Source organism: Taeniopygia guttata, chromosome 1 (assembly GCF_048771995.1).
Source record: "Taeniopygia guttata chromosome 1, bTaeGut7.mat, whole genome shotgun sequence".
NCBI classification, from domain to species: domain Eukaryota; kingdom Metazoa; phylum Chordata; class Aves; order Passeriformes; family Estrildidae; genus Taeniopygia; species Taeniopygia guttata.
This window is the reverse complement of record NC_133024.1, coordinates 106,960,875-106,984,774: the sequence shown is the minus strand read 5'-3', so window position 1 is coordinate 106,984,774 and position 23,900 is coordinate 106,960,875. Positions and strand designations below refer to the sequence as shown.

General features: G+C 40.8%; 1 protein-coding gene across 5 annotated transcripts in view; it reads right to left on the bottom strand.

The window, feature by feature from the left end:
• Positions 1-22,035, bottom strand: part of PRRG1 (proline rich and Gla domain 1) — a 31,097-nt gene extending 9,062 nt beyond the window's left edge. The window contains exons 1-3 of one of the 5 annotated variants that reach the window (XM_030282510.4): positions 21,785-22,035; positions 5,500-5,549; positions 1,178-1,338 (exon numbers count right to left, since the gene is read on the bottom strand). In XM_030282510.4, the coding sequence (XP_030138370.4) occupies positions 1,178-1,338; positions 5,500-5,549; positions 21,785-22,020 (447 nt within the window). In that variant the 5' untranslated portion in view covers positions 22,021-22,035. Of the gene's footprint in view, positions 1-1,177; positions 1,339-5,499; positions 5,550-7,140; positions 8,503-10,945; positions 11,220-21,750 lie in introns of those variants that run through there. The other 4 variants (XM_072934942.1, XM_030282516.4, XM_072934946.1 and 1 more) reach the window with 4 other exon arrangements.
• Positions 22,036-23,900: the final 1,865 nt, after the last annotated feature.

The following is a 23,900-nucleotide window of genomic DNA, read 5'->3' as shown; positions in this document are numbered from 1 at the left end:
ACTATTATTACTAGTTCTTTTAATATTACAAATCTGCATGTTGCAGACCTGCCCAGAGGACTGCAGAAAAACAAAGAAGCAAGCAGACAAGATAAAAAACACAAAGACAGAGATTACACAAAAAGTTATAATGAGATAAATAAGCTACAGCCCCTATATGAATTCCAGTCTATCTACACTATGAAAGCTTTGATCCTGTGCTTCTCTGCATACACTATATCATATTCCCAGTCTAGTGCATCCATTCCTTTCCCCTGGGACACAGATGTATCACTAAGTGGCTGTGTGGATGGATAGTGCTGGGGGACCATGCACTTAATAAAGCCCAAGTACCTGAGGCTGGTCAGGCATCACTGCACATTAGCAGAGCCTGACCCATTAGCAACTCCCCACAGCAGAATACAGCAGCCAGGGAAAAAGGATACAGTAGTGGAAATGGATAAAATATCAGGACTACACTTGTGCCAGAAAAGAAATGTAATTATTTCTATTTTACTACTTCCCAAATACCTCTGCAAGGGAAATGCTAATTACCATATCATAAAAATGTTCCTAAATGGGGGAGAGAAGCTGAGAGACAACATGTTTAGGTTATGTTTTCTCTAGTGACTGGAACAAAAAGCAGAAGTGATATTGTGCTAGAAGTTTATACAAGTTTTCTCATTGTACACATTATTTTTAATTATACAATGAGCCATCATTAGGAATAGTCATGTCAAGTCAAGTTTGGGAGGTAAAAACACGTGTGTGCAGGCACTTCACAGCTTCAGAAAGAAGCAGCTTTGAAGGGACACCACATATCCTACAACTTCATTTTAATGAATCAGAATTCTCATGCCAGCCTTACCCATCTCCCCAGCTATGTGTGAGACACATATCAACACCAACAAAAAAAATGCCAAGAATTTAAAATGTCCAATATGCCTTAGTACACTGTTATTTTTTGATGCAGAGTTCAGACATTGACGAGTGGAATGTGTCACCTGTGTAAATTTCAGAAGAAACCTGCAAGGTTCCCTGCGCCACTGTGGCCACTAAATGACTGGCCTTGCCAGTACAATTTCCCTGTGCAAAAACCAAATCTAATATAATGTTGAAAAACACACAAGCACTCAGCACACCCAAAAGTTTAGTGTCAGTAAACCCCACCCATCTTTACATACACAACAAAACATACCGTTTTTTCCTCATTTTCAAATGCTTCCCTTGCTTCTTCATAGCTACAGATTTCTTCTCTGCATTCATGTTCTATGTTACCTTGCTTTATTTCTTCCAGAAAGGTGTTGGCTCTTGGGTATCTTTTTAACACAGAGTTGGCTTTGTCCTCTGTTAAAAACACTGAATAAGAAGAGGAGAGTCAACAAAGGTCACTTCTGAAACAGACACCCAAAACCTCATGCTAGAATTGCTCCACGAAAACATGTCTTTGAGAAAAAGTTTTTTCTAAGTTTTTCCTTCCCCTTTATTTGATATGATAAAAGACCTTTCCTAGTTCTGCTCACTGTGACAAGTAGTTTGACCTACAATTTCAGTATTTATTGCTAAAATGTCATAAATGCACAGACCTCAATTCAGCATCATAGTCATGTGTGGTGAAACAAGACTGAAGCTGGTGCCCAAGAAGAATTCTTGGAAGAGACAGGCACATGCTCAGCTCAAGCTGACACAGAACAAACAAATCCTGCTTGTCAACATCCAAAATGATATTTGCAACTGCCTGAGGGCATCACAGCCAGGATGCTCTGAAGTTTTTGATATAAATATTTATGACTATTACCCAGAGTCACGAACACCAGACAGCTGCATTTATCAATGTTTAGGTCTGTGAGTTTTCTTAAGCAACTTTGAAGCAGACTTGCTCCTTTCACTCCAGAACTCTCAATCATTGAATAGGAGCTCTTTTGAGGGTGTGGGGGGAAGTAGCCTCTTTCTATTTTTTTGAACCATACAGAAAACCTCACCTTATTTGAGGAATCAAATGAAGCAATCCCAAAAGGCAACCAATGTTCTGACACAGGTATTTATTTGCTTCCCTTAGTTTGCTGTCCAAGGTGGAAAGCTGGAAGCGATCTCTTTTCTTCTGATCTTCCAGCTTTCCATCAAACTCTCTGACCCAAGGATTTTTGCATATGCAGTAACAGGGAAGACTTTGGAATCCATCAGCCTGAATTACCCAGGAGGTACATCTGCAGTGCATGATGCAGGAATTCTCCAGGTATTTCAGGTCAGGAAGCAGGAACATCAAGTCATTGCTACACTGTTTTTGGGATCTGAGTGTCAGAAGAGGAGATAATGATTCAATGCACTGCCACACTAATGCATTTGTAGCACTTTCCCGGCCTACACAATCATTTGTGCATTGCTTCATTTGCAGTTAGTCTGAAGGGCTTTTTTTTTCCCCTTAATCATCTGGTTTTTAATGTTATAAAAGGAGGGCAGCATGGAAAATGTGTTTTTGCTTTAGAAACATGTGGTGGTATTTGCCAGCACTGATTAGCATAATTAGGCATAACTAATCTCAACTTGTGTAATGTCTGTGGTATACTACTGTAATGGATATCCATGGCCAGGCTACAGGGGTGGCTTCTGTGAGAAGCTGCTAGAAAATTACTCTGTGCCAGTGGAGAAAGAAGGGGAGAAGGTGCTCGAGCTGAGATTCCCCTGGAGCCCATGGTGCAGACCATGGTGGAAGGGGGGTGACAGAGCAGCTTTGGGGGCACCTGGCATCCAGCCAGGGTCAGTCAGTCACAGCTTGGTTACAAATCATTAGACAGTGATCTTCTTCCTTTTGCAAAGGATTCTAAGATGTGAAGATTGAATTCCAAAACACCAGTGACTCCTAAGCTTCCAGCTGAATACATTACATACACGCATGTATCACACAAATTACCCTGCTCATGAGGATGCTAGGGTTTCAGTGCATCCAGCTCTGCAACTGCACCTACTGCAAATTTGGTATCCTTCAGCACCACAGGTGAGCACATGGACATCTCCTAAGTTCATCGACTATGTAACACAGAAACTAATATTCAGAAATCTCTTCAAAAAGGAAAGAATAAGATATGGCTTTTTTCCACTTTCCACACAATTCCCCTCGCTTCCCTCTAGGCCTGAATAATTTGGTTTCTTTCAGCCTCATGCCTCAGTGATCACCTCAAGGTGATGAGCTGAAGGGTTCATCCATATCAGGAATGCAGCACACAGCCATGCCTGGGGATGGACTGCAAGTGCTTTTCCTACTTCCCCCAACTCCTTGTGGGCATTCCTGAAGGGAACAAGTATCAGGCCAGACTCTCCTAAGAGTGCCCATATGTAAAGGCACTGAAGAGTAGATAATGCACTATAAATTACGTTTCCCTTCCTCCAGCAGATAAAACTTAGGGAGTTTCATTTCATGGCTGGAATCCATCCACAAAAAGAGCAATGAGAGAAACGATAACAGCTTTGTATCGGATGCAGAAGGAAAAGAAACACAGGCAAATGCAGGTAGCTGAAAATACCCTGATTTACAGATTCTGGCTCTCAGAAACAAGATACAAATACATGTTTCTGCATTCACTTTCCAATTTCCAAAGAGAATAAAGGTTTAAAAACTGGTATGTTAAGAAATACTGCATTTGATACATATTGGTATGAGTTTTTAGGTAATATTCCAAAAGGAAATAATCATACATTTCTGAAATGCATTGATGAAGAACAGCAAAATGTTAATTCAGTTCAAGAATGGACAATATATGACAATCTAAATCCCCAAAGTTTTTATTTAACAACTCATATTCAGAAGGTCTGTCTTCTCTCACAATACAGTATACAAAATGAACAATACTACAGAGACAAAAAAAGCCTGCTGAGGAAAATAAAGTGCATCCCATCTTAATTATGAATGTATCTGATAAATAACAATCTCTGGCTAGTCTATACCAGAAATGCCTTTTGACCCTGCAAGACTGGAAAGAACAATGAAGTATATTAACTTGTTTGTTTGGATGTGAAATTTTTAATGTTTTGCATAATCCTAGTGACTTCAAATCCTTTTGAGAAGTCAATACAAATGTATCAAGGATATAAAAACCTGCATATGAAATACAGGGATTTAATGAGAATCAAGCACTGCCTGATGAATCTTGTAGAAAAAGATAATGGAACTGTGTTGCAGAACTCATTCTGACTTCTTAGTATTCTAGGACCATAATATGTAGATACTCAGCTATAGCAGGATAAGCGTGTGCAAAAAGCCAGCTTGGGCTGGATGCCCACCTAGCTAAGCCACAGCATGGCTGAATTCACTGCAGCTGTTACTGTGGAGCACAACATAATCAGGGCAGACTTGCGTGTGTAAGAATAAAGGAATGAAGCAAGTTCAGTCACTTTTTCACTTTGTTAAGGAGATTAACTAGCAGGTAAAATGTAAAAGAAAAGTCAAAATCATTATTTTGGCATTATATAAAACATAAATCATTCAAAGCCTCTTCTGCTTCCCCAGTTTTTGTAGGATCTAGATGAAGTTATACAACTACCAGATTTAATGCATTTGACTACATCACTTCTTCAGACATGCTGGTGCTCTGTAGTAACTGTAATAATTGGCTTTTACCAAGTTTTTATGTATCAGAAAACTTCCAGAAACTTAGTTTCACTTATTATTATTGAAGAGAAAAACACAGATAAATTTATTACACATCCTCTAGAGAGCCTGCCTGCTATCCTAGTAGAGAATGGATACTCTACCAAGGTGAAATTCAATCAAAACTGGAGCCAGGCACAGACACAAGAGGATAAATTTTTTGCAGCCTGCCAGCTGAAGCTGTCACAGGGAAAAGAAAAAGACTTTAGGTCTGCAGTGACAGAGGGAACAGGGAGCAGCAGTGTGGGAAAAGTATTCTGAGACACTGAAGTGCTGCTAAAACAAAGCCCAGAGCAGCCTGGACACCAAAACTAGCTCTGCTGAGACCAATACTGAGCTTTCTTTTTTGACTCCTCACCAACCTTTAAGCAGACTAAAATCACTACTAAATAGTAAAACTAAATATTTTAGCTCTAAATTTGAAGTTGCTGTTGCTATTAAATCTTTCTGTAGGTCATCTTAATAAATCCGTTTGGTTTGAATTTGTGCTTTTACCTACAAAGTTTAAAAAGTGACTTCTGCTCTGAGAATCAGGAGTTTCAGAGACAAGCTTAAAACCAGTTAAAACTAAAGTACTCAATGCTGGAAATTCAGCTCTGTGGTCTCCATTCTACAGCCAGTTTTCAAAGGGAAACAACAAGGCTGTGATGATTTTTATGGTCTGCAAATAATATCTCTGTCAGAACAGTTGCATGACTCCAGCTCAATGTGGGCAAAGTTCTGCATCATCTGTAACATCAAATTCAGTTCAATGCCAGAGGGCATATTTTGTGCAAAGAGACTGGGTTTATGAGCAGAAGACAGTTTTGGGGTGTGTTACTGTCTCCTTAACATAAAATAATAAAGAATGTACACTCATCTTAGGTTAAACTTACCATTATCCATGGTGATTGCTGTCAAGGCAGGGAACTTGCAAATATCAAGTCTGTAAACAAAAGAGTAAATATCCTGATGAGTTTGCAAATTACAATCAACTTGGACAAGTTTCTCTTGATTCCCAAATACTGGTATGAATACATCAGTATTCCAAACTCCATGATCAAAATCAACCCCTCTTTTGCGTTGTACCGGTACTGCATGCAGGCTGATTTCAGTAGTATAGGAACATTATGAAAGAAAAACATAACCTTTGAAATGGCGAATGCTTCAACATTTTTCAAGGCTTTTCAAATTCAGAATATCAAAAATGTTAATATGAAATAAGAGGGTGTGTATAATTTCAAACAAAATGCAACCTGTTTTGCTTAATTGAATTTTAAAGGCATTACATTCTCCACTGTAATTACTTATCCTTAACTAATATTTAAATTCACTGTGCAGAGATATCAAGTCAACCCATTATCTTTAGTCTGTAGATCAGATTTTTCAAATCAGAGTGAACATATGGAAATGCATTCGAGTCAGGTACTGATTAAAACAGAATGCCTGCATCAATTCAAGGGCAGAACGAGACCTGCGATTTGGCAAAGGAACTTGCACTACATGAGAGGATCCCAACCTGCCCTACAAGAACTTACATGTACTTTGTAACTTGGAAAGAGAACAGACAGAGATGCTCTCAGTTGAGAAAGTGCCTGAAGCCCATTGCACCCACCAGGCAGAGAGCCAAGAACTGCATCTGGAGGAAGCAAGAGTAGTGCAGCTCCTTGGAGTCTTTCTTGGTATGGGAAAAGTCAGGGAAATAAAAGCTTTCAGCAAAGTAAGAGAAAGGTGCAACTGCCTAACCAAGTTAGTAGAACACCACAAGGTTAAAGAGTTTGTTATTAATAAATTACCTACTCCTAAGGGTTAGCACCAGTCTTTAGAGGCCAGGTTACACATCAACATATCACAGCACCCAGATCTCCTCACTTTCCATAAATCCAAACTCTCATAAGCAAACCTTTCTGTAAGAAAGGTTGGCCACGGCTGTTGTAATAAACAAAGAGGGACAGTTAATGTTCCCAGCCTGGCCTGCCCAACACCATAACTCATCATGCAAGTGCAGACTGCAGTATTTGCAGTGCTGAGGTGAATGGTGCTTCATAAAGACATCCCAGCCTGCTAACAAAACTGTAGGAGTGGCACTACAAGATAAGGGATGAAGGAGCAAACTGATTTAAAGCAAGTTTATCAAACCTCTGTAAAGGCAAAGAAATGTAAATAAAGAGCAGACATTAAGGCACTCTGAAATCTCACCACCATAGTTTTTAGCTTGTTGTTACTAAGTATTGTAGGTTGACAGAAACAGAGGGATTAATTTTTTCTTCCAGAATGTATATAAAACCCCTTTTAATAGCCAGAATTTTTCTTAGCAGACTACTCTATGCCAAAACAAGTGATCTTTGCCCTTTGCTTCTTGAATCAAAATAAATTAGTGTCACTTAATGATTAGTCATATTGTCACAATCCAAATATCTGTGATGAAGAAACCGCAAAACTTATTAAAAGAAACAGGACATGAAAGATTTGCCTAGTGGTCTAACTATTTTCTTCACCCATTACATTATTATTTTCTTTCACCATTTATTACTCACCAGTTTCAGTCAGCTGGTTTAGCACCAGCCCCCCAAATAAACACACATCAATAGAAGAGGCAGCAGCCAGGAGTGCTCCCTTGCTCTGTCAAGTGGCAGCAATGCAGTGAATTAAACACACCTTTCCTATGCTTCCCCTCTTGAATGGGGTCATTTTTTTGCAATAAATTTCAGTTAGCCTTTAATACTTCACCCTTTTAACAGAACTTGAGCGTGGATTGCTACAAAATTAAAAAAAAAAAAAAAAAACAAACCAAAAAAAACCCCCCAAAAAACCAAGACAGAACACAAGCATCCACATCCATAAGTCACAACCTCTCTGATGGCTGTGCCTGCTTGGAACTGTGTTGGGAAAAAGGGCACTTTGAGCCTCCCCCCTGCTACGGGATGGTTTCCACCAGGAGCAGTGCAAGTCACTGCCTCTGCCCTGGCAACTAGCACTTGGTACTTGGCATATCATATTCTCTAGGAATGAACACTAGAACACTGACTCACAGGTTGGGAAACTGGGGAAAACACAGGGAGAAGAAAAAAGAAAACAGAGAAGGTAAAATACCTTTTTAATTTCTTCAAAGGCAATTTTATTAGGGGCTAGTGACAAAATAAAGAGTTGCTGAAGTGACTGCAGAACACAAATTATGTTTCGCTTTACCTCCTTCATGACAGAAGGAAGTTGTATGCCCTTCTCTAGGAAATATCAAATACAGTTTTCAGTCCGTGGCTGTAGTGCAGAAACTTCCCTTCATCAATACACATTAAATTTTTACAGCAGTTACAAGTATTCAGAGCTCCCTGGAACTAATTCTGCCCATTCTCTGACAAATGTGGTTTTTTTGTGCTCTCCTGACTTTCCTCTCAGACGTTTTCATTTCCAAGCTCCCACAAATCACAACTTTATCCTCTATTAACAGTCCCTTCCCCTAAAGGAAAGGAGCTAAATTATACTTTAGTCCTCTACTCTGACACTCTTGGTTCAAACTAATTAAATAGTTCAAAGGTGGCTTGGAAGAAGGGATTGAACAAAGACAAGTACAAAAACCTTTTTTACCATCAGAAGCCAGCTAATAAAGCAGAAAAGGGCGGGTCACACCACAGGAGCATCCTGACTTACTGACTCATTTATTCCTGTCCAACTCTTTACATAATTTCCTGCTTTTAAGTCTTCACAAACCTTACTGAAGCACCAAAATATGTTGTTTCATGAATCACTCTTCTATCCATCTTCTATAAGGTTATGTATCACCTTAGATAGATGACAACACAGTGGACAGCTGTATAGCCCTATATCAATGCTGAGTGTCCAATTCTGAGTTAATGGCAGCTGATCCAACCAACATGGGACCCTTCCTGACTGCCTGCTTGTAGAATGCTTAAAAAACAAAAGAACCACACACTTCTAGTAGGAATTATAATGACTCAGTGGGAAGCACTGAACTCTAAAGCCTGTGAGAGAGCCCAGGAGGAGACACCAACACCACCCCTGTTATTTGCCAGCAGTACCCTGCCCACCACCAACACGCTGCGGCCTCTTACCAAGGAGAAACATCCTGCATGAAAGAAGAATTAATACTGAAATAACAATCCAAGCTATACATTTCTTTCTACAACCAACCTAAATATTCTTTTTCTCAATTCTGCAAGTACCCAAATCTTGCATACACTACTTATAAGTATAAAGCATAGAATATTTGTATACATAGTTCCAAAGGTGGTAATCATATTCTAGCAGTGAAATCTCTCAAACTGGGAAGGTAACTAATTTCAGCATTAAAAGTTGCTATCTTAAGACAGTGTTTCTGTAGGATTTTGTTGCATTTATTAGGATAACCATGTTTGGCTGGCAAGCACACACGTCTTCTGAATACATTTCCTGACTTCAAGCTTAATGGCAACTTGTGTGCAGCACGTACCATTAAAGGACAGAGGATCTGACTGAGGGCACACAAACTGCCTGCACTGTTCTCCCTCACTGTCATGTGTTCCAGGGATACAGAACATCGAGAACAAAGCGAGTCCTTAAGGGAAGGGAGGAGAAGAGGAAGTAAGGCTAATGTAAAGCAGCTGCAGTATTTTCCATCACCTAGTTTCTCACCTGTTGTGTTAAAAAGGACTTAAAATACTGCAAGGCCCCCTGCTCCTCTCCCAGTTGGGGAGGGATGTGCATGACAGCATCCAGGTAAGGAAGGGGCAAGTGGCTTTTTTCCATTCTGCAACAAAACTCTGACAAGTGGTACAGCTGTTAACTTTAGTTTTGTAATCTGTACAATTAATGAAGCCCAAGAGCTATATAGTCTCTTAAAGTTATCAATATTTAGGTTCTTCTGGTGCTTTTTATGAAAGCAGGTCCATTTCAGGGACACTAATGTTTTAGCTAAGAACATCAGTGGATATTCAGTCTAAAAAGAAACACTCCTGTTCTAGCTCCTTAGTGCCAAACCAGCTGCAACGCAACACCAGAACGCTCCTGGAGAAGTCTGATTAGAAGAAATATTAAAACATTATCAATCTGACTTCCTGTGTAGCTATTTAATTATCTGACAGCCATTTATACAGAATGTATCATATGCCTACCTAAAAATCCCACTGGCACCACATCTTTTACATACTTGGAAAGAGTACAATTTCATTTACAGTTATCTGCTTCCAAAGAGCTTTCTCCTCAGAAAAAGCATACCAAAGAATTTACATTTATTCAAATTCTGGAAAAATAGATTAAGTTTTCTCTGAACAGAAGTTCCACAGGATATGGGAGAACCCTGTATTATTGAGTTCAATTTGCTTGCAAAAGCAAGGCTTTCCAGGGAATTTGGTGGGAATAGAGAGAGAGGGAACACTTTGGAAAGTACTCTGTCAGATGAGGATGCAAAAGATTTATCCCACCTCAGACTACAAGGGACAAGAGTAAAACAGAGATCTGAAAAACCTTCTGCTTTGTATATGCTATTTGATCACAGCATTATAAAACACCATCATTAATTTAAACACCCAACCCACAGATCAGATCACTAAGAGGAACCTGTACTTAGCAGACTGCCACTGCGCCCTAAGCCCAGTGAAACATCATTACTCACAGAATGAGCATGCACAGGGCACACCACCACCCTGTGAGCAGAGAGAAGGAAGCTCCTCAGGACTGCAGCTGGAGAGACTGAGTCTGAGCTTCTGCCTCAACTTCATTCCCCCTTCTTCACTCAGTGTTTTTGTTCTGTTCAAGCTCTGGCAGTATTCTGGCTGATTATTTTCTGGATAGTTCCAGAGGTTCAAAGGGGGAATTGCTATAAGGTAAGCTATCTCTTCCTTCCCCTCCCTTTAAAAACCAAACAAGAACATTTCTCCTGATACATCTTGGCAAGCAGGACATTTGGCAGGAGAAGTAATAAAATTCTTTACAGAGAGGGAGAATTTTGGTGGATTGCATTGTTTTAAAACTCCTGGGGACCACGTGAGGCAGTTCCTGGGAGGCATTACTGAACACTTACATAATCATCTGTGTGGAAATCAGAATTCCACATATCCTCAAGAGACCATGCCTCTCCGAGCAGCCTGTAGAGTAGAATTTCAGACACATCACTCTTCTGCAAGCTACTGTCAGAAGACATTGCTTCAGGTTATACCATCTCCTACGCCTTAGGAATTCAAATTTGGAGCATTTAACTTGATAATGCATTGAAATGCTGATATAACAATAACAAATTCCTCTCCTTTTTTCAAGTGAGAATGATGAACAATTAAACAAAACATTCACAGTAGGATGTGTTTTTATCCTGATTTTGTTTGGACACAAAACTGATGCTATGTCACTTACCTATTCCACATTCTGTTCCTCTGCCAGTACCTTTTAACTAAAGCTGACGCTGAGATTTCTTCCGCGCTCCCACACATTTTTCATGAAAATCAACAACCAAGAAAACAGAGAAAACCCATTAATGCTCTCAGTGAATGAAGAAGTTGCAGCAGTTATCTCAGCAGTCACAGTGCCTTTGGCAGCTGGACACTATTATCTATTTTGCCAGCAGGAAGTGGGCAGTCAGGAAGCAAACACCTGTCCAGGACCAGGCACAGCCCCACAGCCCTTTGCAAAGGGGCAACTCAAATAGGTCAAAGAGATGAGAACAGGGAAAGAGCTCTGCCAGCACACGTGAGAATATTGTCAGAATATTGTGATTTGGGGTAGCAGCTGGATAACAAGGATAAACACAATAGGGAATGGAGGGGAACTCAGACTAATAGTGGGAAAGGTGAAAAGGTAACAGAGACAGGAACACAGCTTGACTCTAGATCTAGTGCTCCCTGACCTAATTAGTGTTTGGGTGCCAGCTGACAAATCTAACTTGTCAGCCACTTGGATATCATCTATTCTAACTTAGGTTTGAATAGCTGGACTCTTTAGCTGAAGCAATTACAGTGGCCATGAATAATAATCTCTAAGTGCATAATAATGATCTCTATCCTGATTACACTCATTAGCTAGGAATGCAGAGCACTAGGAGTGCACCTGCAGAGCTAAACAGCTGGTGCTGAGGACCCAACACTTACACGAGGCAGGTCAACAATTCTACTTTGGGGTAGCTCTAATTTGCTTCCATGAGCTGAGCACTTTCTGGCAGAGGGACAGCAGTTCTTGGAGTTTATCTTGTGGTTTACCTTAATTCAAAAAGATCTCAGTCTGAGTGTTTTGAAATGTTTCTGCAGTGCAAACCAAAGCACAGTAAGCGGTAGAGACAATTGGAAGAATCCTAATCTGAACCAAAACGCTACTGCAGATACACCCAGTGCATGCTGTATAACCACACTCACAGCAGTAAGCAGCGGAGGAAGGACCTCTATAAAAATGATTTATCAGGAAAGAGCAAAAGGTTGTTATGGGGTGATACTAAATGTTTGGGAAAAGCTTTCTGTGAAGGTACAAAATTACCTTGATGAATAAATAAGTTGACAAAAACAAAGGTAATGTGAGGCTCTGTGTCAAACTAAAAAACAAATGAAACAATTAAAACCTCTCAAAAAAAAAAAAAAATCTCACCATAGTCAAGAGATTTCTGAAGCAGTCTATATGCTTGTCTTCTGTCTTCAGAAATTATGTTCTTGAAGCAGAAATTATATCCTGCTAATACACAGGACACCACAGGGCCCAGTCTAAGGCTAAAAACCTGAAATACTGGAGTAGTTTCTCAGAAACACCAGAAAAAGAGACACACAGAGACAGCTAATCCAGGAACTATGAGAGGACCTAGCCAGCCCTCACCTCCCCCCCCAAAAAAGCACATTCTTCCCACACCCCCTAAGGGGTGGAAATTTGCAATTACAGATTACAAAACTAACATCCAGTTTATGATCACCATTACTGATACTTCCTGCAACTTCCTCTCCAAAATGTTACCAGCTTCTAAAATAATAAAGTAACACAAAAAGTCAATGCATAATAAGCCAGAGAAAGTGGATGATACCTTTGGCACACATTTACAGCTGGTTGAAATGTTACATAATGCATTGATAAATTCCTGTGTTATACTAGTAGTATAGTGACAGCTGCTTATTGAATATCTATCATGTATTTTTTTAAATTTATAGTAAGATAAAATAATTAATGGACTTGCCAGCACTTTTTAAGAAAAAATCCTACATGAAGTGTATCAGAATACTGCAGAATGTTTTCACTCACAGCTTCCCTAAATTAGGAGTTTGAACATGCAGTTAACTTATTTTCCTCCCCTATTCTGTCCCTATTTTCATACAAATGAAATATTTCCATCTGTTCTCTAGTTTACAAACAAGCCAGCTTTGATTTTGTAGTTCAGACCATCTCCTGATGTTTTACAGACAACAAACTGAGGCATAGTCAGCAGCTCCCAACTTCAGCTGAAAACTGCATTGTATATGGATGAAAAATTACATGTTGCTGTTTATTTAGAAAGAAGGAAAATATCCTTTCTGTTTAAATCATCACTGTATAACAAACCTCTCCTTTCAGAGAAGGCAGGCATTCAGCTGATCTAACTGTAAGACAAGCAACACATTGCAGGCAACCATTGCTTCTCACAATGTGAGAAACTGGACGGTACCCAATGACAGCTGACATGGATGTAAATCAGCCACAGGACCTGAAATTTCACACAGTGTATAACTCATGGAACTGCCATAGGATGCTGCTCAGGACAAAAGCAGAAATAGATTAGAACTATTAAACTAAAAAGGAAATCAATAAGTGAGGGTGAGATTTGGTGATTACACAATTCTCCAGATGTAGTTTTTATTGGTAACTACCTGGCTATGAAAGGAGAGGAGCCCAGTGCCCAGTATGAAATGGGTAACTACATCCAGCTCCTCTCCAAAGTGGCTTAAAACTGGATTAGCACTAGAGGAGTAAATATCAGCACATAACACCATGACACAACCAGAAATTGAGTTGGTAGATTGCATGTGGTCTCTTTAAAGGTCCTACTCACTACCTACAATCTCTCTTTTTCATTGCCTCTGGTCTCCCAAATCAACACATCAAAGCATTCATAGCAAGAAGAAAGCGGAAACAGTGCTTTCTGCCTTTTAAAAGCATATATGGGTTAGGTAGGGAAGGAAAAAGAAAACTAAAGAGTACTACCTTTACTTTAGATTATACCTCTCTAGACATGAGAGAGAAGGGCCAAGGAACAGTCTCTGGGCACAGTCCAGTCACAAAAATGTCATTTCATTACAGGTACAGTGTTTGTCTGCTCAGAAAAGGTCACAAGATCAAAGCTAAGAATGTACCATTTATCCTGCTCTGAAACTCTTACAGATACTTTCTTCCCCAACACAGTTTATAAAGCAAAACCATGACCCAAGTGTCACAAATAATACCTTTACAGATTTTCCAATAACACAAACTGGCTGTACAAGATTCAGCCTCCAACTCTATTAATCTGTATCCAATATTCAGGTTTGCCCTTTCCACAGAAAAAGAGATCCCTGACAAGTCCATACATTTGAAAAAGGTTTTCCTCAACTCACTGAATTTTTTCTTGGAATTATTACAATATTGTGAAAGGCAAGCAGCAACAGCTACTTTTAAAAATCAGACTACCTCTAAACTTACCAGTATTTTTCAAGTAGCTGTTAAGAAACCCCACAAAGATTCTAGATCTCAGAATTTAAATTTTTGCAGTGAAAAGGAACCTGGGTAATTTCACATTGCGTCTTTATTTTGTGCGCAATAATTTTATAGCAAACATAATATTACTACTTAATGCAGTTTATTTTGTTTTTCTGTGACAAGGCAACATTCTGCCCCATACAGAAACTACATTTAGCACTTGTTTGGTAGGCCAATGTCTAACATCCCATTTAATTTAGAAACATTAACCCCAAACCAATAAAAAGTAATTCCTTTGTGAAGTGCTAAACTAAGCTAGTAAAATGTGCAAACAAAGCCTTCTCTTCCAAGTCTTTACACATCGTCAGCATGCTTTAATATAAATTTCCACCCTGCCTGTCCTCCCCTGAAGCAATGCATATATGACAATACTTCAGAGCATGTTTTAATGGGATTTTCCAGTCAACCAAAAATCAAATTGCAGAGAAGTTATGAAAGAGTCATAAACACATATTTCATCTTATTGAATTATATGGTAACTAGGCAAAAGATAATGAGACACAAATCCTTTAGAGATTTTATTAAGTTTTCTGTCACACTGGGGAATTGCATAAAGACAGCATACAGAAAGTTGTACACCACCAGAATCCACAGAGCAGCTGCAGTAAAACAGAAAGGTAAAGAGCCCTACAAATCAGGGGAATAAAAAGGTAAATTTTAAATACTAAATACTCTTATTTCCCTCTCAACACTCATGCCCATTCACACATAACTTTACCTGAATTTCCGAACACATGAAGATGCACACATTATTTTACTGCATTGCACCTAATTTGTTTTTTTCTGAGTAGGATTTGAACAAACCTACCCACAAAGCTCATTTACACATTTAGGGTATAGCAAAACATGTTTTGACTTCAGCCTTGAAGAGGAGTCAAAGAATTTCTCCTCCTTTCCTGCCACTGCCACCTACCCTTCACTGGGGATCAGCCCCCTGGTGTGGCTGATGCAGTTCTGTGCTCTGCACTTCAGCTTTGTCCCTCTCTTCTCTGCTCCCCAGGACAGCCACAGAAAGAAAGTGTCAACTTTCCAGACTCTATCTGCCACCAAAGTCAACCTCCCAAGGAGCCTAGTTTTGCATCCCTTGTGACCTCTAGTGCAATGATTTCAGTCATGGTCCCTTCCAATCACTACTACCAAGCAGCAGAAAACCTTAAATTCATGGCAGAGGAAGCACACTGATCTAGAGGATGGTGGCATTCTGAACACCATAACTGGAGAAAACACTGGAAGGTGAACTAACATCTGATTCAAACTGTAATTTATGAGGAAATAAGGATCACAGCGAAGCTCTAAGTCACAGCTGATCAATCACACAGCATAAATCCATACCTACCAATATCAGGTCATACTTATACACAATTTTTTGCACTTTCCAGCACTAGAGCACCTCCCAAAACTAAAATAATTCTATTGTTGTTCTTCTACTCCTTATGAAGGAATCAGTACAACACCCATTCTGCCTGAGTAGGAAACACAAAAATACATGTAACAAAAACAATTGAGAGGATATTCATATTGAAGTTCCTAAAACTCACATGCCAAATTGATGTGTCAAGTTCTGTGTGCAATTAACTGTGTTTGAAGATGTAATTTATCTTACTTGTGTCAAAAGCACACATAGAATAAAATAAAGTTAGCTCTTGAAAACTTCATTCATAACTGACAGATTCTCTACAGAATCTAACATGTCTAACATTTTGTTCTTTGAAGATTTAAAAGGGCGTTCCCCTATTTCCCCCACAAAGCTGAACAGCTACTTCAGGATACAGAAAATGTGGAGGAGTCTTCTAATGCAAAAAATACACCACTGGTACTTTTTAGGTCTGGTAACTTATTCACGTATGTAATACACTGCAGCTGGAGAGATCCTAGATGTGCTGTCCATCAGCAGGAGCATCTCCACCCTGTGTATCTTTTGTGTACATTGCTCCACCCTGTGTATTTCTTGTGTACATTGCTCCACCCATACAAACAGTTTCACAGAACCATAGAGCAGGCAAGGAATGTCAAAAGATTGTCTGGTCCAACGTTTTGTGTGGAAGGCAGCCCTGACAAGGTTATCTAGCAACCTGTACACCTGCAAAAACAACCCCTCTAGTTATGGGGACTCGGCCATGTTCTTGGGGAGGTTATTCCAGTGAATGATTGATCTCACTGTAAAAAAATTCCTTCTTACATTGAGATGAAAACTTTGATCAAATCTTTCAGCAAGAGTTTCTAACAAATAGCCACAGTGAAAGTGCTTTGATACTTCTTCCATTTTTGAGAACTACAGATCCGATGACCTTGTAGTTGGGCACTTCTTTACAGTTCATCCTAAGTGGCCTTTTCATAAAAGACAAGTTTGTTCACCTTCTCACTTATTTTAAAATGAAACAGATCAGGTCCCTGCTGTAGCTGACTGCAGAAAACCAGGGAAGCAGTCAAAATGCAAAATGCAGCAAGGATGGAGTGGAAAAGGAAGAACTCCTGCTTCCAGGCAGAGGGAGAAGCTTAGATGAGTTAAGCCGCTTATGAAGCTGCACACTCAATAGGCCATGCCTTCATTTCACTACTGCCCACAGCTCTGACAACCTACAGCAGCAAACAGCAAATGGAACAGTGTGTCCACTCCATTCCTGATACTCAGAAGTGCTCAGCAGTATTGAAATAAAATATCACAGATTGTGCTGGTTCTGCCACAGCACAAAGTTATAGGAAAACCAGCAGGAGATTTAATTAATTCTGACCTTGACACCTCATTTAACCCTTCCCAATTCCCCAGAGCCATGACAATGGCGACTAGGGAAAGAAAGACAAACAGAAAGTTGTTTTTCCTCCCAGGTTTACTCAGTAAATAGTAAGAGTTACAGTCTGCAAACAAAAGCTGAAGAATACACACAAGGTCAGTAAACAACTCACTGATAAACCCGGAGAAACAGCCAGGTGCAAAAGTTCACAAGTCTGTTGAAGCCACTATTTATGATCTTTCCTGCTAGGATTCTATAAACTGCCTTCACACCAGTGAGCCAACAAATTCACAGCTTCTGAGCCATTCTTCAAAGCCAAGTAGGAAAAATTTATAAATACAGCTGATTATAATAAATCAGTTCAGACAGTTATGTTAAATGGTTAATTTAGTGATTGGGATATTTTAAGGAAGAATTGCCATAAAGTGAATCTTGAAACTGCTCCATCCATTGTTATACTACAGGAAAACAAAGAGCTCAGCAAAACAGGAATATCCAGAATTACCACAATTCTTGGTGTAAACAAACAAACAAAAAAATCTCACCCACCCTGGAGTTCTGGCAGTTTCAGGTGACAAAATGAATACTTCACTGGGATTAAGTTTTATGTATGACAAATTACTCCCATCCTACACTTCACACGGTGTCTCTGAATTTTAGCATCACTTGATTTGACCACTCTTGGAGTAATCATATTGGTACAGACTGATCACTAAGATAAAAAACTGGAAGTATGTTGAGTATGTGGTCTTCAAATATGAGACGCCAACTTTCTAAAGTAATTTCAGAAGCAAAATGGGAAGGCTGATTCAAACACTTTAAATGAAATACCACACTGAGCAAGTAAGAAATGTGTAAAATGCAAGGGATCTCAAAGACCTTTCAAGATGCAACTGCAGGATAGTCTGTCTCTCCCTCATGCAAAGATATCTGTGGTCAAAAAAGTAATCTATTTGCACAAAGCAGCATTCCTGGTTTGAAAATGGACAACACTTCTTGTGCTACTACAGTGTGCATGTCTCAGCCCTGGATGCTAACTCCAGTATACTGGGCTGTGTAAATATATTTCTTGTTTGATTTCATAAATGTAGTTCTGAACAGATGCCCAACTTTAATTCAAAGTTATTTTACATAGTGATTATGTATTATTAAAAATAAGCAACAGCCTGAAATAGGTACAAAAGAGCTCTCAACAGATGTGTTTTCTTAGCAAGCCAAAATCCATGGTGTGATTTTAGGTGGTTAGCATGGAATTTCTTTAATTGTCAGTATGAAGACAGGCTTTGCCTTTGAAATGTAGCTATTCTAATAACAGTACTCAGCAACCTTGATTAAAACAACGATTATTTGATAACCAGCACCCTCAAAAATGTCAGCAAGAAGAGAATGGGTTAAGTGTATTTCAAACCACACAAATGTGCATCAAATTTTACTTAACAAGAATCAGTAAGACAAGCAGAGGTAAACAAGAAAAGGTCTGGGTATGGCCAGATTAGATTTCAAAAGGTCAAATAGTTACCAACATCTGAACCCAGCTGGCAAGAGAACAGATGAGAGATTAGGTCATTCAGGCCACTCCTTAGCCAGCTCTGTAGGGTTCTCTACTGCACACTGCAAGTGCTTTTGTTTACAATGTGGAAGAGGAGAGGAAGCAATGGTGAGGGCAAGAAAGTAGATTGTCTTTGGAGGCTGAAGCAAAACAACCATTAAAGAAACACCAGCCAGACAAGATAGCATCCTGGAAAGACAGCTGATGGGAATTCATGAAAGACTGAGATGAAAATGAGCAACAAAATTCAGGACTGAGCTGACAAACTGAAAGCAAAAGCTCTTAACGGGGTGGTGCAAAAAATTTAGAATTCTTGCCTGCAGGAATCTGGTGTCATTTATTGAGTAAATGGGAAGAAATGACACAATATAAAATTTACTGGAATAATGTAAGAGGCAAGCAGAGGGGCAAAAAGGGTTCATTTCCCCCCAGTACTCATATCTGGGGTAAGTGCTACCAACCACATCTCTTGTTCCCTGTCTTACCAGCTGTTTCTGTGAGCCAGGTAAGAGCCAAAAGTAAGTCAGAGAAGTCTTTGTTTTCAACCTGATTGAGTTTGTGATCTGCCTCACCAAAAGAATATGGAAATGGTAACACTATCACAAGTGAGGGAGGTCACAGAGGCAGGCAGAACAAAATTATGGACAGGAGGATCACAGGAAAAGGGAGCTGCTTAAAATGACAGAGCAAACAAAAATGGTTCACACTGCTGTAGTCTGTAGTAAGTTAGCATGGTCCTGAAGTATAATTTATCCTGCTTTTGACATAGAATTTAATTTTTGACTCTAGATAAATTGCCTAAAAATGCTGTTCCAATGTGGACACCAACTACATATATTTTATTTTAGGGATGCATCTCCCAAAATCTGACTGCTTGATTTGCAAAAGCAGAATAGGTTTAGAACAGACATTAAATTTATTTGAACCTGTGCAACTTCACATAAATGAGGACAACTGAACTCAATACCCTGAAAAAAATCAGATCCTACCTGGACCACATTTGGTGCCTATAGTTTTATCTTTCACTCTTCATGTGGAATGGGAGGATGATTTCCTTGTCTTAGGAGAGTTTTGGGGGAATTAGTTGAGTGCTGAGATACTAAGGTGATAAGCACAACAGAAGATAAAGGATATTTGTAATTCCATAGTCAAAGCAGAATTTGATGCAAATTTGAGTCACATCAAGAAAACATTTTGATATCACACAACCAAAGTAAGGAGGATGAGACCAAAATACTTCATCTCTCTAATACCCTGAGTACAACAGGATGTTTTTATGCAAGAAACAATATATTATTACTTAATAGAAAACTGTAGCTCACTCTAGATGTATGAAGAGACTGAATTAAACCTACCTTCAAAACTTCAATTCTCCATTTATGTTTCAGGAAATGACACTATTAGTATAATTACTCTGTGTGTAACTATCAATTTCTCTTAAAAGAAAACTGATAATCAGTTATAATCTCAACATCTGCATGTATTACAACAAGATGTAATGCTTTGCTCTTTTGAGTACACTAGTTGGGCAAAAATTTCTGGATGAACTTGTGTAAGAAAAGGATAATCCAAGTTTCACCCAGAGATTTCCTGATATTTTCTAGTTCTAAGAATACAAGTTACTCAGGATGCCAGGTTCCAGCCTAATCTGTTCTGGAAGATAAATTTTTCTAGTTTAAAAGAGGTTAAAGTGAGATGGCCGAAACTGAACAGATAAGTAGAAATTCACTCCTCTTTCCATCCAGTACTTTCACACACAAGTTCCCTGTCCCCTCTTCTCTGGATTCTAATCTCACTGCCCTGGTTCAGCAAGAACTACTCTTGCAACCTCAGTCACCTTTACTAGGGAAGTCTCCTCAAACTGCTCATCACCTCTTGCACTTGTAAACCTCCTCCACACTGCTTTATCAATGGCACTCCCTCTGTTCAACACAAGGGCCAGAATGTTCAACCTCCCAGTTACACAATCCCTTCACACAGGTGTGTGTGTCTACGTGCATAATACACACGTGTACATTAAAAAGCAGGGCTTCTACATGCACACCTAATCATTTATGTACAACTAAAAATACTCTTTTCCTCCCAGCCACATATCCTTGAGCCAGCATAAGCACCCCTATGGCAGTGCAGGGAAACAAATGTGATTACTAACTAGGTTAATCAGAAAAAATGTTTAAAAGTTTTAGTCTGGTGGTAGTGCTCCATGCCACTCACCCCACTGCTGTATCAATAATGGTGCCACGGGGAGAAGATGGTAAAGGAAGTGGTAATGAGAGAAAAAGTACAACTAGAGTTTTTTTCAGTCGCAGTCAATAGTAAAAATAAATTTGAAGATCTTGATTTTAATCTAGAACACCAACATCTGCACAACTGACCCTCTTCCCTTCACAAACTTTTCTATGAGAACTTGAAATTCTTTCAAGTGTTCTACTGTGCTTATAGTGTTCTTCACTGGCTCCACTCCTCCCCGTTGTGTTCCCAACGAGCCAAATCACCGCCTGTTCTCTCACTCCTCAACCAATGCAACATTGAATCCCAGCTTCAACTGTGGCAGCGCTGAGGCTCCCCCTGCCCCTCCTGTTCCTGTGGATGTGATGAATTGTTCCCTCGCCAGCACCAGGCCCAGGAAAAGTCCCCGAGCGCCCGGAGGTTCGGGCTCATTCCCAAACTGAGGGGAATGAGGGAAATGAAACACAGCTTCCCACCCCAGCGGCCACAGCCGCAGCTCCTGCACGGACGGGACCTCTGGGTGACCCTGCCGACGGGGAAAAAGTTCTGACAGGAACACCAGAGCCTCGGCCGGCGCGGCTGTGCTCCGCGGGTTTGTTCTGGGGAGGGTGTTTTATAAAACTTCGGAGAAAAACCTATCAGCTGCCTCTGTTGGAGAGAGTCGCTAAGCTCTTCCAAAAGAGAAATCCCGCAGGATTCTTCCTTTGTTTAACACACACCACGCGTTTTCTCCTCTGGCTTAACTGGAAATGGCACAAACGCTAGGAGAGGAGTTTACCGAGAGGCTGCCGGCCTCGGAGGGCGGCGAGGGGCGGAGGGCAGCGCGGCGCGCCGCACCCTCACTCCCCTCAGGGGTCCCCGTGCGGGACCCCCGCCCCGGGCGCTCCCTGCGGGCGCCGCTCCCGCCGTCCCCGCGCCGGGCAGCCCGCACCCCGCGCTGCCCGCACTCTCCGCTCCAGCCCGCTCCTCACCCGCACTGTCCGCACTGTCCGCCCCAACTCGCACCTCATCCGCACTCTCCGCCGCAGCCCGCACTTCACCTGCACTGCCCGCACTCTCCGCCGCCGCCGCCCAGGTGCGGAGCAGGGCCAGCGCTGCCGCCTCGCGCTGCCCCAACGCCCGCTGCGCGCTCGGCGGAGCAGGCGGCGCCTCCGCGCATGCGCCCGGCTGCCCGAGGGCGGCTGCGAGGCGGGGAGCGGCTGAGGGCGACTCGGCGCGCCCGGCTGTGTCCCGCTGCTCATTGCCCCGTTGTCCGTGTTCGGAGCTGGCCCGGGGATCAGGGGCCCCGCAGGGTGGCCACTGGCCCCCTCCCCGGGGCAGGGTCATCCTTCCAGCCACCTCCCGGTCGGAGCCCCACGCGGTAGCAGCCCTGGCCTCAACACTCCCCGGTCAGCAGGAACGCGGGCGCGGCCGGAGCCCCTCCGTTTAGGTGTCACCAGTTTTAAAGTTTGTATCCCGGAATTACAGAATCAATTGGGTCGGAAAAGACCTCAGAGATCATCGAGTCCAAGCTGTGACTGAACACGAGCGTGTCAAGCAGACCGTGGCCACGTCCAGTCTTTCCTTTAACACCTCCAGGGACGGTGACTTCACCAGCTCCCTGGGCAGCGTGTTCCAATATTTAATCACACTTTCTGTGAAAAAATTCCTCAGTATCCAACCTGTATAGATAAACACAGTCTTTTAGGGAAGACACAGACAGACAGACAGACAGACATGCACATTGGTGATTGTGGTCTTTGATGGAGAGCTAAAAATGGTGCCACAAGTAATGATTTTCCCCTTCCATACCCCCAAGGGTGGCTGAATGGAGCTGTGGGGTTCATTGCTCAGAGTTCTGAGCCTTTGAGCACTCTCAGACCTCATCCCCTGGAAGGTGCATTTCAGGAACCCCAAAACGTCATGTTTCCACATTTAAAAAGCCATGGTTGGCTTTTTGTACTGTCCAGAATTAATCTGAAACCAGAGAGTTTGATAACTTAATTTTCATTTTTGCCTCTCTGACTTTTAATGGGTGTGTATGGAAAGAAGATGAAGCTCCTCAGAAAATTCACAGCAAATTAATAGTCCCTACCTGACTTCAAAGGTGTTGTTGTCAGTCGTGCTGTGGCCTGATTATAAATGGCTTAGGAACAATCCACAAAAAATAACAGCTTGGCTTGCCAGAGGAGAGATTGAGGTCTAAATGGTGTGGAGCGTAAAATACCATTTATTCTGTGAAAATGAAGTGGGCATTTCATTCAAATGAAGTAAATATGCAGTGGGATTTTTTTTTTTTTAAGTTTACATTGCTGCTATCTTCAGATTCAATGAATATGAAAAATAATATGAATTTTTTGTCGGTTTCTATGCTCTATACCAGATCTTTTAAACTTTGTTTTATATTAAGAGACAACTGGCAATGAGCAGAAAACCAATGAGGTAGCACTACAATCACAGAGAAGTTGAGAGAATGGAAAGATGAGACACAGTTTGCAATAATTCAGGCCATGTCCCAGCTTCTTTAATGAATCTTGACCTATAATGAAAGTTAACGCTTCCATATATGTTAGCTGAGAACTGACGCTGAGACCATACAGTTTTAAACAAAATAAATTACATTCATGTGTCTGACAGTTCTTTGAATTGTCTAAAAACTCCAATGCTTTGAATCAATGGGAGACAAAATACTTCTGCTCTTTGAAAGTTTGTTGAGGCCCTAACAACAAATGGTCAGCAGTGACCATGGAGAGAGGCACACACCATCAGAGGCTGTTTCCAAGAGAATTGAATTTACATCTGCTTTTATTTTGGAAGGCAAGGAGTTTTCCTGTAATAATTTATGAATACTTGCTGCAGGTTGTTTGAATATGCAGTATTCAACCATATCTGTTTAACTTAATTGCAGGTGGTTGGGAAATAACCAGGAAGAGCAATAGATGAAAAATTCTTTTATAAGGGTCAGGAGGCAATATTTAACTTAATAATTATGCAGCACTTTCTTCTTTGATAACAGGTGCATTGCAGAGTTTGTTTGTGAAGGCTTAGGGCCAAAAACTCAAAAAGGAAATGAAAAAGTTAGAAAACACTGGGAACAGAGGACAAGGAATGTCACGGCTGTATTGGAAGAGAGAAAAATGGC